The sequence below is a fragment of the Hypanus sabinus genome, chromosome 12 (genome assembly GCF_030144855.1).
Source record: "Hypanus sabinus isolate sHypSab1 chromosome 12, sHypSab1.hap1, whole genome shotgun sequence".
Classification (NCBI taxonomy): Eukaryota; Metazoa; Chordata; class Chondrichthyes; order Myliobatiformes; family Dasyatidae; genus Hypanus; species Hypanus sabinus.
Window position 1 is genome coordinate 71,902,241 of NC_082717.1, and position 19,582 is coordinate 71,921,822.

General features: G+C 42.6%; 1 protein-coding gene across 3 annotated transcripts in view; it reads left to right on the top strand.

The window, feature by feature from the left end:
* tasp1 (taspase, threonine aspartase, 1) overlaps positions 1-18,823 on the top strand; it is a 147,170-nt gene extending 128,347 nt beyond the window's left edge. For all 3 annotated transcript variants that reach the window (XR_009515149.1, XR_009515150.1, XM_059986205.1), the window contains one exon: positions 16,701-18,823. Coding sequence is in view for 1 of the 3 variants with exons in the window: in XM_059986205.1 (XP_059842188.1) it covers positions 16,701-16,793 (93 nt within the window). In the remaining 2 variants the exon portion in view is untranslated. The remainder of the gene's footprint in view (positions 1-16,700) is intronic.
* The last annotated feature ends 759 nt before the right edge of the window (positions 18,824-19,582 follow it).

Sequence of the window (19,582 nt, forward strand, 5' to 3'; positions counted from 1 at the left end):
TCTCATTCATGATTTTGTCAAAACGTGGAACTTCCTTGCTGACTGCGATCCGCAGGTCTGCCTGTGGATTCAGGCAATTCCTAAATTTTGTCTTGATTGACAAAAGAGAACTTAATCCAGATTTACACAAGTATTTTGTTGCAAATGGAATGAGGACACAGTGCTTTTCCACCAAGTCTTGGGAACATATCCAGTGCTGCACACCAAAACTCCTCCAAAGTCTTGCTTTCAAATTGCATTTCAAGAGCTCAATTTGTCCGCAAATCAATAAGATCTTCCTTCAGCTCTTCATCATCTGACATTTTCTCCAGATTGTAGGAATATGGATTCATGATCCACTCTTCTGAAATCTTCAGATCTCCAGCAGCAAAATATCCATCAAACGATTCTGACAGCATTTCCAAATGAGCCACAATTTCTTCACGCACAGTAGGAGTTATGGATCCAGCATCAACCATCTCTTCTAGTGAAGGAAAATTTGAGAGACTGCCTCTTTCCATCCTTCAATGCCAAGGACATAACTTTTCTTTGAAGGCATTCAACTTTTCACAATCCTTCGATATGTTTATCCCTTTTCCTTGAAGAGAAACATTCAGGTCATTCATACGAGTGAAAATCTCATCTAAGTAAGCCAGCATTTGGGCAAATTCCTGTGATTCCGTTGCCCCAACCAGATAGCATTCATGCTCCTCCAGAAATGATTTCTTCCCGCAATTCAAAGAAGTGGGTTAAAGCTTGTCCTTGTGACAACCAATGGACTTCTGTGTGGAAAAGCAAAACTGAATGCTCACTTCCCAGATCCTCACAAAATGATTTGAAGATGCGATGGTTCAAAGCACACCCCCTGATCCAGTTGATGATCTTCACACAAGTATCAAGGACTTTCTTCAAATTTGGAGGCAATGTTTTTGATGCCAAAGCATGCCGATGAAGAAAACAATGGGTAACTTGCAAGTCTGGAATCTCCTTTTTCATCAATGCAGAAAAGCCAGGTTTATTTCCAAGCATTGCAGGTGCCCATTCAGTGCACACAGAACCAATGACTTTGATATCTAAATCATGTTTGACAAAGAAGTCTTTCACCAGCTGCATCACATTTTTTGCAGTTGTGCTTGTTTTCAGATCTTTACAAAACAGGAAATCTTCACAGCACCAACATTGACATACCTCACTAATGTGATGACTACAACTGGAGACATCAGTTGACTCATCCAACTGAATAGAGATTTTAAGAGGACTAGCTCTGACATCTGAGATGACTTAAGAAAATGAGAAAAACTAAGTCAGGGATGACCGCTTTACTCAACCAGACACGCCTATAGCAAAGTATCGCGAGAAATACGCTTTCGAATATAATATTTTACGGTATTATCTGCGATTACACAGAGATAAATTGTCAGGTGGAAATGCTACGGGGACGTGACACAACTTATTAGGCTACTCTCTACTGAATTTACACACCTATTTCCGATGATTACCGGAGATACGAACTCCCATCACACGATTCAAAGTCCTCGGTGCTAACCATGATACCTCCTCAACTAACACAATTCAAAATTATCAATGATTCAAGGAAAAAAACCTTTGAAATTCAAAAACTTCTTTAATGCATTGAGACTAATACAAATGAATGACTTAAGCTGCTTTTTATCAAAATGTGGCTTTTTAAAATTTTATAATTGAATAATTTACCTACTGTCTGTGGGTTTGGTTTTAACGCAGAGTCGTTATTCAATGGTTGACTCAGGATGTATAAAGATTTTGGCATTATGAGATGATTTTTAACTCTGAGGTCTAACTTCCCAGGTAACACTGCTGAGAATCCTCAACGCTAACTCGGGCAGCGGGAGCCTGGTGTGCGCTTGGGTCAAATGTTACTACCACTTCTCAAGGCACACTGGCAGCTGGCTGAGTGATGACTCGTAACTTGTCATTCAAGGATACAAACCAGTCTTTGTCGCACCCCCTGAAATTCCATCTCGCACCCCCTGGGGGTGCGGGCACCAGGTTGGGAACCCCTGCTCTAGACTTTAGTAGAATGAGAATATATTTGATTGAAGCTTATACATTACAGGCTAGATGTGGTCAAGGAGTCTTGAATCTGAGACCCAGTATCAGAATAAAGGACAGTCTGTTCAGGATGGAGCCGAGATGGAATTTTTTCATTAAGAGAATGGTGAATCTTTGGAAGGAGCTTTAATGCTGAGTTAATTCCAAAAAAAAAATGTCTGATAGATTGTTGAAATTCAGAGAGTCAGAGATTGTGTGCATAATGAAGTAATGTGTGATGATGTAGATGATTTTGATGAATGATAGAGAAGATTCAAAGGGCCGTTAGCCTGAGTCTGCTCCTACTGAAAGAAGAATGAATTTTGAATGTAAAGAATGTTTGGAATTTGAGCACTTTGTGCATAGAGATTGGCCTATCCAAACACAGTACAGCCTATTTTTACTGTTATCCAAAGCTGTACACATATTTCTTGCACCATAGAAAGACAACTAATGAAAAATCTTTGATAATGCCTTTCAAAAATTTCATAAATCTAAAATAACTTAAATTCTTATATCTCAAACTGCCCTGCAAAATAACAACTTAATCAGGAAATGTATGCATTTACAAAAACGTTTGCTTCATATTTTTCACAGTCCTTGTATACTTTAGAAACTATTCCCCAGGGCAATAACTCAGAAAGAAAACACTCAGTGTCCAAACACCTACGTACGGGTCTGATAGTCCATCTCAAATGACAAACTAATAAAAAAGACTTTAATCTGTTACCCTACCTTAAGGGTAAGTATTTTAGTATTCACCTTCCCTAATATAACTTTTCACCAAGAAGAAAGAGAAGGAATGGCACCGAAGCATTCGGGCTCTCATGACCAGACTATGTAACAGTTCCTTCCCCCAAGCCATCAGACTCCTCAATACCCAGAGTCTGGACTGACACCAACTTACTGCCCTCTACTGTGCCTATTGTCTTGTTTATTATTTATTGTAATGCCTGCACTTTTTGTGCACTTTATGCAGTCCTGGGTAGGTCTGTAGTCTAGTGTAGTCTTTTGTGTTGTTTTACGTAGTTCAGTGTAGTCTTTTATATTGTTTCATGCAGCACCATGGTTTTGAAAAATGATGTCTCATTTTTACTGTGTACTGTACCAGCAGTTATGGTTGAAATGACAATAAAAAGTGACTGAAGTTGACTTGAGTAAACCAAATGCATTTTGAGTGTTGAGACTTTGTACCATCTAAGAATTGAAGTATATCTGTAATATTGTATTATTTTAATAATATAGCCTAAAAATTTCCTTTGTCACACAGCTTGTGGTCCTACAGTGATTGAGCATACATGTTTCTGATAGGTTTTTTATCTGTAGCTGTATAACTCTTCCCCTTTGGTGGATTGGTAATACACATCGTTTGTCCTGCAATCATTCATTGGGCACTCACCTCTGCAGTAGCAGTGGGGTTGATGTAGTAGATATGGCTGCATGCTGCAAGGGTCGTGATGGCCCAGATACGTTACTTACAATACCTTTGCCTTGATTGTGGGGCTTGTGAGCAGACAGATCTCAACATTGGGATATTAGAAGATGAGAGGAGGATGAGATTGAACTAGATGAGAAACTTATGGGGCACTGGAAAAAGAAATGTTATTTATCCAGATTTGGAGGATGCATATTTTGGATTATTTTTGCTTAAAAGGTCAGATCGATCTCTATCGTTGTTGTGGCCCAGTGGTAATCAAGTTGAAAACAGTTTAATGGAGGGAAGTATTAATGAGGCCATGCTGTGTTTATATTGTCTGCCACATTTGCCTGTACTCCAAATATGACTGTATGAATTTTTATGGGGTGATCTGGAGTTGTGAATCTTGCTGTAGTAAGGCAAATGTGTACTTTTCTATTGATACTAGCTCTTTGAGGCTTCAGCGAAGAGTAAGCAAAGGAAAGAAAAGCGCAAGTTTTCTTGTTCTCTTCTTTATATCTGGTCAGCTAGGACAGTAGAGATGACAGGCAGGATAGTGGAATGCTCTTCTTGTGGGATGAGGGAAGGCAGGGAGACCTCCAGTGTCCTTGACAACTACAACTGCAAGTACATCCAGCTGCATCTTCTAACAAATTGCATTAAGGAGTTGGAGCTGAAACTGGATGAGCTCGGGATCATTCAGGAGGCTGAGGGGATGATAGATAGGACATGTAGAGAGGTAGTTACACCCAAGGTGCAGGACACAGGAGACTAGGTGACATTCAGGATGGGGAAGGGGGTTAAGTAGCCATTGCAGAGTACCTCCATGGCCGCCCCCCTCAACAACAGGTATATCACTTTAGATAGTGTCAGGCAAATGAGCTAACAGAGGAAACCTGCAGTGGTTGAGTGTCTGGCACTGAGTCTGCCTCTGTGACTCAGAAGGTAAGGGGGAAGAGAGGCATGTTGTGATTATAGGGGATTCAATAGTTAGAGTGGGTGTACAGGAAGATCTGTTGGTGAGAACGAGATTCCCGGATGGTATGTTGCTAGATCTGGGATATCTTGGGTTGATTCCTCAGCATCCTTAAGTGGGAGGGTGAACAGCTAGAGGCCATGGTCCATGTAAGTACATGGGTAGAACGAGTGACCAGCTTCTGCATAGGGAGTTTAGGAAGTTAGCTTCTAAGTTAAAGGGCAGGGCCTCCAGGGTCATGAACTCAGAATTGCTATCCGTGGCACATGCTAGTGAGGCTAGAACTAGGAAGATGATACAGTTTAATGTGTAGCTAAGGAGTTGGTGTAGGAGAGAGGGCATAAGATTTTTGGATCATTGGGCTCTCTTCCAGGGACGTGGGACCTGTACAGAAGGGATGGGTTGCACCTGAACTAGAGGGGGAACTAATGTTACAGCAGGAACATTGAGGTTTAAATCAGAGTTTTAAGGGAATGGGTACCAGAGTACCAAGACAGTTAATGGAGAGGTTGTGAGGCAGATGTTGGTAAGACTTCAAAATTAGGAATCAAAAGGTTGAGCATGGTGCAACTTGTGTCCTGAGCTGCCTATATTTCAATGCAAAATGTATCATAGGAAAGGTGGATAATAGTGCTGAAGATGAGGTGGCTAGTTTATAGAGGCAATGTGTAGTGAGGCTGTTGATAGGGCAAAATTGTATTCAACAGGATGAACTGCAAAGTAAAAGGCAGACAAAATCAAAAAGGTTGAGTACAGGTACTGTATTTGAATGCATGCAGTATATGGAATAAGGTAGATGAACTTGCAGCATAGTTGGCTGAGGAAGATTATAGCTGGGAGCTTAATATACAAGGATACACACTGTAAAAAGGACAGGCAGGAAGGCAGTGGGGTCAGAAGGTGTTGTGTCTTTGTGGATAGAGCTGAGGAATTGCAAGTGTCAGAAGACCATGATGTGAATTGTATACAGACCCCCAAACAGCAGTAAGGATGTAGCCTACAAATTACAATGGGAGCTAGAAAATGCATGCCAAAAGGGCAATGTTATAATAGTCATGGGGGACTTCACTATGCAGGTAGATTGGGAGAATCAGGTTGGCGCAGGATTCCAGGAGGTGGAATTTCCAGAGTGCCGACAAGATGGCTTTTTTGAGCAGCTCATAGTTGAGTCCACTCGAGGATCAGTTATTCTGGATTGGGTATTGTGCAATGAACCAGAACTGATTAGAGACCTTAAAGTAAAAGAACCCTTCGGGGCAAGTGATCGTAATATCATCGAATTCACCCAGAAATTTGAGGAGGAGAAACTGAAGTCAGATACATCAGTATTGCAGTGAAGTGAAGGGAATTACAGAGGCAGAAGAGAGAAGTTAGTCAGAATTGATTGGAAAAGAAAACTGGCAGGGATGATGGCAGAGCAGCAATGGCTGGAATTCTTGAAGCAATTTGGAAGGCACAGAATACTGTATATCCATCCCAAAGAGGAAGAAGCATTCTAAAGATGACACAATTGTGGCTAACAAGAGAAGTCAAAGCCAACTTAAAAGCTAAAGGGAGTGCATAATATAAAAATTAGTGGGAAGTTACTGGATTAATAAGCTTCTAAGAACCAACAGAAGGCAATTAAAAACATTAAGAAGGTAAAGATGGAATATGAAAGTAAGCAAGCCAGTAATATTAAAGAGGATATCAAAAGTTTCTTCAGATACACAAAGTATAAAAGAGACGTGAGTGGATAGTGGACCACTGGAAAATGATGCTGGAGAGATAATGAGGGACAACGAAACAGTGGACAAACTGAGTAAGTATTATGCACCAGTCTTCACTATGGAAGACACCAGCAGTATGGTGGAAGTTCCAGGTGTCAGGGATCATGAAGTGTGAGAAGTTACCATAACTAGAGAGAAGATTCTTGAGAAATGAAAGATTTGAAGGTAGATCTGGACCAGAAGTACTTAGCCAGATTAGGAGAATGGGCAAAGAAATTGCAAATGGAGTACAGTGTTGGGAAGTGTATGGTCATGCACTTTGGTAGACAAAATAAAAGGATTGACTATTTTCTAAATTGAGAGAAAATACAAAAACAGATGCCAAGGGATTTGGGAGACCTTGTGCAGAATTTCTTCAAGATTAATTTGCAGATTGAGTCTATGGTGAGAAAGGCATTACAATGTTAGCATGCATTTCAAGAGGGCTAAAATATAAAAGGAATAATGTAATGTTGAAACTTTATAAAGGACCAGTGAGGCCTCACTTAGAGTATTGGGAGCAGGTTTGGGCCCTTTATCTTAGAAAAAATGTGCTAAAACTGGAGAGGATTCAAAAGAGGTTCACAAAAATTCCAGGATTGAATGGCTTGTCATATGAAGAGCATTTGATGGCTCTGGGCCTGTATTTACTGAATTCAGAAGAATGAAGGGTGACCTCAATGAAACTATCAAATGGTGAAAGGTCTTGATAGAGTGGATGTGGAAAGGATGTTTCCTGTAGTGGGAGAGTCCAAACACCAGAGGACATAGTCTCAGAATAGAGGGGCATCCTTTTAGAAAGGAGATGAGGGGACATTTTTTTAGCCAGAGAGTGGTGAATCTGTGAAATTCTTTGCCACCGGCAGGCCGAGTCTTTATATTTAAGGCAGAGGTTGATAGATTCTTGATTGGTCAGGGCATGAAGGGATACAGGGGAAAGAGAGATTGGGCTGGAAGGAGAACTTGATCAGCCATGATGAAATCGCGGAGCAGACTCAGTGGGCCAAATGGTCTAATTCTGCTCCAGTATCTTATGGTCTTATCTGAGCACTAATGGTAGATTCAGTTGCCAGTGTTTAAATGGTGTTTTGCACTTGTTGATTTGTTGTAATGCACTTAGATTATTAGAAGTGTTCATTTATCTGAAGATATACAAAATAAGATTATTTTTGTATTATTTACATTGGAAGATATATATTTACTTCTGGTGTTAATATATCTGAATATACTGTGTACATATAGTATTCCAGTGTGATGGTCATCAGTAACCATTGGCCAAATATTGCAAATGCAAATTAATGGTGGTATCATCCCATTCAGGTAAGTCATTTTAATGCATGTTAGTTTGTTGTATTCATACCTAGGCATTTGATAGTGAAAAAAAAATTAGAATGGCTTAGTGAATTAGCTTGAAGAACCAGGAATTCTTTTGAGAGAAAGCCAAGAAAATAAATCATTGAAATGTTTAAAATAATGAGGATTTAAAAGGACTAATTAAAAAGGCACTGAGCTTGATCTGCATTATTAAAAGCTCACTGAAATGTCACTTCATGTCATACTGTTGACTTTTGTGGTTATTGTGCAGGTTTGGTAGCAGAGATTGATGGTTAGGGGCAGGACTCCCTGGAGATAGGGCCTTGGAGAAGGGAAATATTAAATTGGAGTTGAGTTTTTATCTTGGGGAAGTCAGAGACTTGTGATCATTGGTAGAGAGGGACTGGAGGTCTCTAAAACCAGATGGATTTTTGGACAATTGAAAGGATTCTTAACTATGTTAGATTCCCAGGACTGTGCTGGAACCTACACCAAAAGGCCACCTTTTAATAGCAATGAAGTCATTGTTGTTCAATGAGTAAACAGTGATGGCCAAATTTCCCTGGTAAAAATGCAAATTGAGTAAGAGGGTTTTATCTCTTTTAGGGATGATAAGAATACCACAACATCTAGTAAGACTCATGGAAGAGGGCTTTGTATCTATATTAATATGAACTGTGTGGTAAACTATGTATATACCTGTCTGGACACTCCCCTCTGCTGACTGCTCCTGTGGCTCCTCCCACAGACACTGCTCCTTCCTCAGTCTCCAAGATGTTGTGGTCACTTTTGCTGCTAATAAAAGCCTATCGTTTGCCTCCTGTCTCCCGAGAGTTATTGATGATACATCAATTTTATTAGCAGCAATTTTAAACCATGGAGAGCATTTTACGACCCGACAGATTGGATATTGACCCTCAACCTCCGGAAGCCGACATCGCTTTTGAACTCTGGCTTGCATGCTTCCAGTCGTACCTAGAGGAGATTCGTGTGACCAAGCCTGCCACGATGCACAGAGTTCTCCTCTCCAGGGTCAGTCCGCGGGTATACTCCCTGATCAGGGACCTGTCGACCTACCAAGGGGCACTGGATGCCCTCAAAAGACAATAACTGCAGCCGGTGAACACCATCTACGCGAGACATCGCTTAGCAACACGGAGGCAGCGGGCCGGAGAGTCAAGCGCCGAGTTTACCCGGGCCCTACAGACACTTGTGCGGGCCTGCGACTGCAGAGGACTGATGGAGGAACAGCATGCGGAGCTGCTAGTAAGAGATGCCTTTGTTATGGGGATCAGGTCAGTGTACGTGCGCCAGCAGCTGCTGGAACACGCCGATCTTACCTTACATTCAGCAATCAAGCTGGCCAACATGCTGGAGGCCGCTCTGCACAACGCTGACGGTCTCCAGGTGCGCGATCTCCCGCCAGCCCTGTGGACGCTGCAGACCCTGCAACCCGCCAGCGAATCGACCTCAGCTGCTGCCAGTCGCAAGTCCGCGCAGTGTTACTTCTGTGGACTCAAAAAGCACCCACAAAAACGCTGCCCGGCCCGAGAAGCTACCTGCTCCAGCTGTGGAAAGAAGGGCCACTTCGCCTAGGCCTGTAAGTCCAAACCATGAGCGGGGTCGAGCAGCGCCGTGTGCGAGGCATGGGGGTCGCCATCTTGGTCGCCGCCGTCTTGCCTGCCCGCCTCGTGCGAGGCATGGGGGCAGCCATCTTTGTTGGCGCCACCTCGCCCCGCCTCCGACCCACGGGTGCTTACCAGGCACCAAGACGGCGATGCAACTCTGGCTTCCATGACCAAAGCGCTCCACACCAGCTTGCAAGGTCAATGATGGACATCCTGGCAGCACTGAGAGTTTTATTCACCCGGACACGGTGCAACGCTGTGGACTCGTGATACGGCCGGTTAGCCAGAGGGTCACCATGGCTTCTGGATCGCATTCCGCAGACATCCAGGGGGGTTGTATAGCGACATCGGTGGTGCAGGGCACAGAATATCGGGACTTTGTGTTACTGGTCATGCCTCAACTGTGTGCCCCTGTGCTATTGGGGCTCGACTTCCAGAGCCACCTGAAAAGTGTGACAATGGAGTATGACGGGCCCCACCCACCAATCACTGTCAGAAATCCTCAGTTTTGTGGGACTTCGTCATATACCCCGCTACTGACTACACACACACACCGACCTGCACATCCCATCCAACACCATGCCAACGGCCGCGCTACTGACACCACTTGCAGCCTCTCCACCCTCAAGATCCCTCCCCCACCACTGTTCACCAACCTGACCCCCGACTGTAAACCTGTGGCAACTAAAAGCAGGAGGTACAGCGCAGGGGACAGGGCCTTCATTGAGTCAGAGGTGCAGCGGCTGCTCAGGGAGGGGATCATTGAGCCAAGTACAAGTCCTTGGAGGGCCCAGATGGCCGTTGTTCGGACCGGGCAGAAAAATAGGATGGACATGGATTATAGCCAGACCATCAATAGGTTCACGCAGCTTGACACGTACCCCCTACCCCGCATTGCGGATATGATCAATCAGGTAGCTCAGTACAAGGTGTACTCGACCATAGACCTGAAATCTGCTTACCATCAGCTCCCCATCCGCCCAGAGGACCGCCCTTACACCGCCTTTGAGGCGGGCAGCAGGCTCTATCACTTCCTGCGCGTCCTCTTTGGTGTCACGAATGGTGTCTGCCTCCCAGAGGGAAATGGATCGGATGGTGGACCAGTGCCAACTGAAGGCCATGTTCCCATATCTGGATAACATCACCATCTGCGGTCATGACTGGCAGGATCACGAAACCAACCTCCAACGATTTTTCCAAGTGGCCAAAGCTCTTAACCTTACCTATAACAGGGACGAGTGTGTGTTCAGAACCACCTGACTTGCTATCCTTGGGTATGTTGTGGAGAACGGGGTCATTGGCCCTGACCCCAACCATATGCACCCCCTGTTGAAACTCCCTCTTCCCACCACCCTCAGAGCCCTCAAACGGTGCCTGGGCTTCTTTTCCTATTACGCCCAATGGGTCCCTCACTACACAGACAAGGCCCGCCCCCTGGTCAAGTCCACAGCCTTTCCCCTCTCAGCCGATGCCCACGCGGCCTTCAGCCGCATTAAAGGGGACATTACCAAAGCAACAATGCATGCAGTGGACGAGACCATTCCCTTCTAAGTAGAATGTAACGCCTCTCACGAGTAGCGCCTCCGACTTCGAGCTGGCTGCTACCCTCAATCAGGAAGGCAGGCCAGTAGCATTCTTCTCTCGTACCCTTCAGGGCCCTGAAATTCGGCACTCCGCGGTGGAGAAAGAAGCCCAGGCCATAGTGGAAGCTATTAGGCACTGGAGGCGCTATCTCACTGGCAAAAGGTTCACCTTGCTGACTGACCAGCGCTCAGTTGCGTAAATGTTCAGCAACCAACAGCGCGGCAAAATCAAAAATGATAAAAATTTTGCGGTGAAGAATTGAACTCTCCACCTACAACTATGACATCCTGTACTGGCCTGGAAGGCTCAATGAGCCCCCTGTTGCCCTATCCTGGGGAACATGTGCCAGCGCGCAGCTCGACCGGCTATACGCCCTCCATGCAGATCTTTGCCACCCGGGGGTCACCCAACTTTACCATTTCGTGAAAGCCCAGAACCTGCCTTACTCCCTTGAGGAGATCAGGACAATGACCAAGGACTGTCAAGTCTGCGCTGAGTGCAAACCGCACTTCTACCGTCCTGAAAAGGCACAACTTATCAAGGCCACCCGCCCCCTTTGAGCAACTGAGTGTCGACTTTAAGGGCTCCCTTCCCTCCACCGACCGCAATGTCTACTTTCTCAACATAATTGACGAGTACTTGCAGTTCCCCTTTGCCATCCCCTGCCCTGATACCACTGCCACATCCGTCATAAAAGCCCTGCGCCAGCTCTTCACTCTGTTCGGATATCCCTGCTATATCCACAGTGATAGGGGGTCCTCGTTTATGAGTGACGAGCTGCGCCAGTACCTGCTGGCTAGGGGTATTGCTACTAGTAGGACCACAAGCTATAATCCCCAGGGAAATGGACAGGTGGAGAGGGAGAATGCCACGGTGTGGAAGGCCACACTTAGCTCTTAGGTCAAAGGGATTGCCGGTCTCTCGCTGGCAGGAGGTCCTCCCCAAGGCAATCCACTCCATCCACTCCGTTACGCACATCCACCAATGCCACCCCTCATGAGCGACTCTTTTCTTTTCCCAGGAAGTCTGCCACTGGGACCACCCTACCGGCTTGGCTGACGTCCCCAGGGCTAGTGCTGCTCCGAAAACATGCGAGGAGCAATAAATACTCCCCGATGGTCGAGAGGGTTCACATAATTCATGCGAACCCCCAGTATGCCCACGTGGTCTTACCTGATGGGCGGGTGGACACGGTCTCCGTCCGCGACCTGGCGCCCGCAGGAGTACCAGACCCCTACCCCAAACACTCCACGGTGACTATGAAACCCATACCCACCGATGTATATACCCACGAGACACCGCGCACACCAAGCCCTACACAGACTCCTCACGACACTCCCGTACCGGGTGCCACGCACACGCATGAGGGATTACTGACGCCTAACGGGCTGGCACCTCAAATCAGGCCGGAGCCAGCACAACTACCGTCACTGGTGCAATCACCACCGGTGCCATGTAGATCGCAGCGAAAGACTCGACCACCTGATAGACTTGACCTGTAAGTATACTTGTAAGAAACTTCGCCCCGTGGGGACTCTCTTTTAAAACAAAGGGGTGGTGAATGTGGTGAACTATGTGTATACCTGTCTGGACATGCCCCTCTGCTGACTGCTCCTGTGGCTCCTCCCTCAGTCTCCAAGATGTTGTGGTCGCTTTTGCTGCTAATAAAAGCCTATCGTTCGCCTCCCGTCTCCGAGAGTTATTGATGGTGTATCAAACTGGTGTGAGAAGGCTTCGGTAGTGATGACCCACTGTTCACCTCTGGTCAGAGTTTTTAAATGGTGAATTGATTCTGTTGATTGTGGTTGCATACAACTCCCACCCCGTGCTAGTGTTGGTGGAGTACTGCATGAGCTCTATCAGTAACCTCCAAAACATTCTCCCTAACAGTTTCTTTATTATTGCTGGTGACTTCCACCCTGCCAACTTAAAAATAGTCCTGCCTCAATCAGTGGTGAAACACAGTAAACCTGGTTTATAGCAATATACCTGATGCATACAAGGCTGCCCTCTCTCCCACCTTGGATACTGTATACACTTATTTATTATGCTCATACCTGCATACAGACCACTGATTAAATGAGTCAAACCACTTCGAAAAGAGATAAAGACTTAGCCAGAAGGAACAACCTCATCATTACAAGACTATTTTAAAAACATGGAGTGGAGCGTGCTCAAGGAGGCAGCTGCCTATGACCATCACATTAACATCGATGAATATGCTGTATATGTGACTGGCTATAAGGAGAAGTGCATTGAAGATGTAACCATTATTAAATATATCTCTGAGAGGGCAAACCGGTTAACAGCAGACGTCCACACACTGCTGAGAGATTAGAGATGCAGCCTTTAGTTCGGGGAATAAGACAACTCTTAAGTCAGCAACAGCAATGTATTCCCAAATCATCAGAAAGGCAAAACAGGATTATTCAGAGAAGTTACATCCATTTCTGTGACACCAGAAACTAAGCCTCATTGGGAAGGCATTCAGACCACAATGCACTACAAGTACACCCTGTACATCAACAACAGTGATGCCTCTCTTCCTGATAGGCTGAATGTCTGTTACATACAGATTGATGCATGGAATGATGTTCGGCAAGGAACATGAGGTGCAGGCACTCATATATGACTGTAATTGATTTGAGGATGACCTTAGCCAGGGTCAACCCACATAAAGCTGTGTGGCCTGATAATGTATCTGGTCGGGCACTGTAAGACTGCTCAGTCAGTTAATAGAGGTTCTAACAGACATATTCAACATCTCTCTGGTATAGTCCTCTGCCCCATAGGCTTCAAGGCAACCACCATCATCCTGGTGCCTAAGAGGGCGATAGTAACTAGCCTTAATGACTACCATTCAGAACTGCTGACCTCAACAGTAATAAGCTTTTGAGTTGCAGGTTGTGGATTGTAATCTGCTACACTGGACCCTTTCTTTTTGCTTATTGTGCAAATTGATCAAAGGTTCATTTTATTGTAGAGAATGCATGTATAATACAACTCTGATATTTGTCTACTACAAATAGCCATTAAATACAGGAAGACCTTGAGTGTTGATGAAAGACATCACCCCCCCCCGCCCCCAAACTGGCACGAGAAAGAAACAAAACTTGCAGACCCCAATAGCCTCTGCCCTCCACTCAGTCCTGTGCCACCTGGAAAATGGTGCCTCATACGCCAGGATGTGTGGTGGGTCTCAACACCTTTTTCTGTAACTTGATCTTGTTCTTCAGTCAGAAAGGCCACAGTCAGTCCTCATTGGCACCAACGTTTCTAGCTCCATCACGCTGAAAACTGGCAACCCCAGGGCTGCGTGTTTAGCCTTCTGCTGTTCATGCTGCAGACGCATCACTGCTTTACTAGATCCAGTTGAAACTGAGTCACCAGGTTCATTGATCACACAACAGTGGCTGGCCTCATTAACAACAATGACAAGATGGTGTACAGAGGTAAAGTGGCTTGTAGACTGGTGCAAGCACAACTTGAGCCTCAACATGGACAAGACTAAAGAGATGATTGTGGACTTTAGAAAGGTGCAGCCTGACTGCTTCTCAATGCACATATAATGTCTCCTCTGGAGACAGATAGGAGCACCAAGTTTTGAGAGTGCACATAACAGAGAATGTCATCTATCCCTCAACACTACCTCTTTAATCACGAAAGCACAGCAACATATCCACTTCCAGAGGAGATTGAGGTGAATGAGGTTTCTCACCCTCCCCCCACCTCCCCAATTCTAACTTTTTACAGGAGACCCATTGACCAGCTGCATCATTATCTGGTATAGGAACTGCAAGCAACCTACAAAGGATTGCATGGACTGCTGAGAGGATCATCAAGGTCTCTCTTTCACCCATCTGACATATTTATTCAGAGCGTTGCATAGACAGGGCCCTTAGCATTGTCAAGGGTCCCTCCAACAATCTCTTTGACCCTCTACCTTCAGGCAGAAGGCACCAGAACTTTAAGACAAGGTCTGTGAGGATGGGAAACAGCTTCTTCCCCAGCCTATGGAACTATTAAGTTCCATGCCACCATCCAGGTCTCATCACTAATGGAAGGCCATTAGTATTTATAAATTATTCTCTAAATGGCGAGAAAATCCAAAAATCTGAGATGCAAAGGGACTTGGGAGTCCTTGTGCAGAGCACCAAAAAAGGTTAACTTGCAGGTAGAATCGGTGGTGCGGAAGGCAAATGCAATTTTAGCATTCATTTCAAGAGATCTAAAATGCAAGAGCAAGGATGTGATGCTGATGCTTTATAAAGCACTGGTGAGGCCTCACCTTGAGTATTGTGAACAGTTTTAGGCTCCTAAGAAAAGATGTGCTGGCATTGGAGGTGGTTCAGATGTGTGTCATGTGGATGGTTCTGGGAATTAAAGGGTTATCATACTAGGAGCATTTGATAGCTCTGGGTCTGTACCAGCTGGAATTTAGAAGGATGAGAAGGGATCTCATTGAAACCTTATGAATGTTGAAAGGTCTGGACAGAGTAGATGTGGAAAGGAAGTTTCCCATGGTGGCGGAGTCCAGAACAAGAGAGCACAGTTTCGAGATAGAGGGTTGTCTATTTAAAACAGGTGCTGATAAGTTTCTTTAACCAGAGAGTGATGAATTTGTGGAGTTTGTTACCACAGGCAGCTGTGAAAGCCAGGTTGTTGAGTGTATTTAAGGCAGAGCTTGATAGGTCTTGATCAGTCTGGCATCAGAGGTTATGGGGAGTGGGGCTGAGGAGGGGAAAGGATCAGCCATGATTGAATGGCAGAGAGATAGGCCAAATGGCCTAATTCTGCTCCTATGTCTTACTGTCTTATACTGTTTACTTTTTAAATTATGTCATAAAGTCACCTTATTCAAATTGTCGATCTTCTGGAATTTATTTTATTATTTGCTAGTTTATTTGTGGTAATATTACTTTGTGTTACATGTGAGTTATATGCACTGTGTTGTGCACCTTGGTCCAGAGGAATATTGTCTCATTTAACAGTATACATGTTTATGGTTGAATGACAATAAATCTGAACTTGAACTTGATTTCTAGGTAAATCCTGACTGTATACAGATTTTGAATTCATTGTGGAATTGGTATTGATAATACATACTGTAACTGCACTATAGTTCCTTGTCAGTACTGGAGGTGGGACTTAATTCCACTGCATGTCAAACAATGTGATTGTATAGGAAAATAAAAACAACTATTTGCAGCTTCTGGAAATCTGAAATAAAAATAAAATAAATGTTCAGCTGGTCAGGTGGTATCTGTGGAACTAGAGTTAACTTTTCAAACTTGATGACCCTTATTTAAAACCAAGATAGCGGCCTAACAAAGAGTCTCCAGCATAAAATATTAATCCTATTTCACTTTCTGTCAGAATTGTCTTATTACATGAAATTTCTTGTTTTACGAAGCAGTGCAATGCAAAGTCAAATTTCTATATATTGCAAAATAAATAAGTAAATAAAAATAAGGTAGTGTTCATGAACTGTTCAGAAACCTGATGGAAAGAAGCATTTTCTGAGTATGGATCTTCAAGCTTCTGTACTCCCTCCCTGTTGGCAGTAATGATAAGAAGACATGCCCGAAATAATGAAAGTCCTTGATAATGCATGTCAACTTCTTGAGGCACCGTCTCACAAAGATGTTGTCAGTGGTGGGGAGGGTTATAGCCATGATGGAGTTGGCTTTGGCTGCAATCTTGTGCTTTGGAGCCCCCATACCAAGTTGTGATCCAACCAGTCTGAATGTTTTCCTCCATCCATCTCCAGAAATTTGAAAGAGCTTTGACAGTTGCTGCATGACCTAAATGTCTCCAGCAGTGCTTTGAATATCATGTGCAACTGAATAAAACAAAGTTTTGGAAATTCTCAGCAGGTTAGATAACATCAGTGGAGGGGGAAAACAGTTGATAATTCACATTTTTGAATGTAACAGTTTTGTTTAACTGAAATCTTAATAATCATTTTGCATCTTTCCCCACAGACTCACATATCAAGACTTCCACCAGGAGCTGTGGCAGGGCAATCACTGGCAATTGAAGGTGGTGTTTGCAGGCTTCGAACCTCTGTGAATTGAATGTTTCACTTCAATAATTCTACCACACACAGAATCAGATGGACTAACTATAGTCTACTTCTTATATTTTAATTATATAAATGTGATTATAAAAAGCAGATTGTGAAGTTTATCTTTTTTTGGTACCACAATAAAAATTGCACTTTGTACTTTATATATCCTGATTATGCAAGTACTTGCTGCTTTTTTTTACCCATATTATCTGCTTAAAACAAAGATGATTGTAATTAACTTTGCTGGAATGTTCAAAAGTTTACCTTTTTTTTTTCTTGATTAGTACACACATTGTTCCAAAAAGATAAATGAAAGAAAACCACCCTTCCAGATTACTTGAGTTTCAATCAATGCATCCATGCTTTTAATCTAAAAGGATCAGGATCGTGTTACTTTGGCACTTGATTCGGTAACTAGTAAGTGCCTGTGATTTCATCATTATTGATAACATCACAAGTTTTTTGGCTAGTTATGATAATATTTACCAATGTTTGGCTGTTAGTTAATGTGAGGTTTGCTCGGATAAATACATTTTGCTTATAGAGATACTGATAAAAGATATGATTGTGTGCACAATATGCTGATATTGTATAAAACAGCATTAAATGATTTAAATGTGAAACTTAACCATGCTGTTAGTACTGTCATGCAGGACATGATATTGAATTTATAGCAATTTGACTGAAAATTTGATGGCATGTAAGAGTGGGTGAAAATTATATGCTTAAGATAAAAACAGTAAAATTGTAGATTTAACTAGACTTCGTGCAATGTATGTAGATCCTAAATGTTTTTATTTTTTATTTTAAATTGCGTACAATTAACATATTTGATACACAAGTCAAATTGTATTATGATATCCTGTAAAACAGTACTTCATTCACATTTTTTGTTTGGTTTTGTTTCAACAACAATTGGTATGTGAGAATATCTGATTTTGCTGACTTAACCAATTTATGCAGTTTCGATTGAACAGGAGCATCCAAGCGCAGGACCTGTCTATGGCAACGTATGTAGAGGCATTTAGTATGAGTATTAAAAACAATTTTAATGCTGAATCACATAAGGTGATAGAGTGACCAAAGTCTGGGCAGAGAGATAGGTTTAGGGAATCAGAAGAAGAAATGGAGAAATTTATGGAGGAAATTCCAAGGCTTTAGAATCTTAGAGGGATAACACCACCACCAATGAGGGAACAATTGAAATTATGTAGCTTTTAACGTCTATTTATCTGTTGGCTTCATAGATTTGGTTGACAATTTGTAGGAATCCTGTGAAATCCTGATTCACTGGGAGCAGTGCTTGTTAAATGCTTGATTTTATCTAATATAATAAGCCAGAGCTAGTCTTTTTTAATTGTGGATCCAGGACAATCAAAGATAAAGAGTGCAATCATTTCCTAAAAGTGTACAATCTTTCCATATTATGAAAAGTATTTTGAAACTTCTATGTAATAACTTCTGTCATTCTTTCCTATATACATTTGATGGTTATCATCACTGTATTTCTGGATTCTGAGTTAAAGATATGCCTCAAAGCTACATATTAAGCAATATCAATATTTATTATATAGGTTAGTGTAGTTTTGTTTTCTGTTTTGGAATGCCAATCTATTTAATTTTAAAAGTGTGATAGAAAACTATAAAGGACTACCTTTGATACCTCCCTCGACCATCTAGGAAAACTAGCAAGTGGGAGTTTGTGATTAGTTTATGAAAATGTTTAAATTCATTTTACAGCTATGAAAACTTAAGTAAAATAAGCAATTTGGAGAAGTTCATTGACAGAATTTATATTTTACTGTTGAATTTAAATGTGCTATTTTATATTGAGTTTACAGCAAAGATAAATAGTCTTAAATGTAGCTCTTGAGCAAAGCTTGAACGTATCAGAGCTGGTGTTGCACTGTACTAATTCCATTATATTGTATGTAGACTGTCGGGGCTAAATGAAAAGCTTTCATTGGTGCTTTTAAATTGATTACAAAACATGTTAATGTTTTATATGCTTTAATAAAATTTTGCAGATTTCTCTCATTTGGAAAAAATGTGTGTGTGGATATTTGCAGATTTAACAGAACTGGACATAAGAATATGCTCAAAGAATTTCAGTAAAATGAAGTTGTGTATCTTTAAGAAACTACAATAAAATCTGGTTTAAATGTTAAATGCTTCAAGCAGTACCTGTCAATGTTTAGTTATTGCCTTGCCATAAACATTAATTATTTGGTAAATATCTCTGCTTAAAAAAAAAAGCAGGATAATATTCATCTTGGTTTTTCAGTTCATTAGGAGCCAAAAATTAAGTTGAGGAAACATGATAAACTTATATGACATATTCTGACTTTAGCTTTCCACAGACTATGTGCATTCACCCTTTCTAGGCCACTCATGATTTTATAAGGTGACATGACTTTTATAAGGTCATCTCCCAGTCTCCTACACTCCAGTGAATATCCTCGCTGTTCAGCCTCTCCATCTAACTCAGGCCCCCAAAGCACTGGCAACATCTTTAAGCTTTTCTTCATTAATGCCAACTTGATGGCATCTCTGTTCTTAGCACGGTGACAGGGACTGAATACAATACTCCCAAATGCAGACTCACCAACATCTTGCACAACTGCTATGTAACATCCTAACTTACATACTCAATGTCCTGACTTGACAAAGACCAACATACAAAAAGCCATCTTTTACCTATTGCACCACTTACATTGAATTATCTTTCTATTACAAAGATATAATTCAGAGTTCAGGATATTACCTTGCATCAATGATTGTTAAGCAAAGACATGC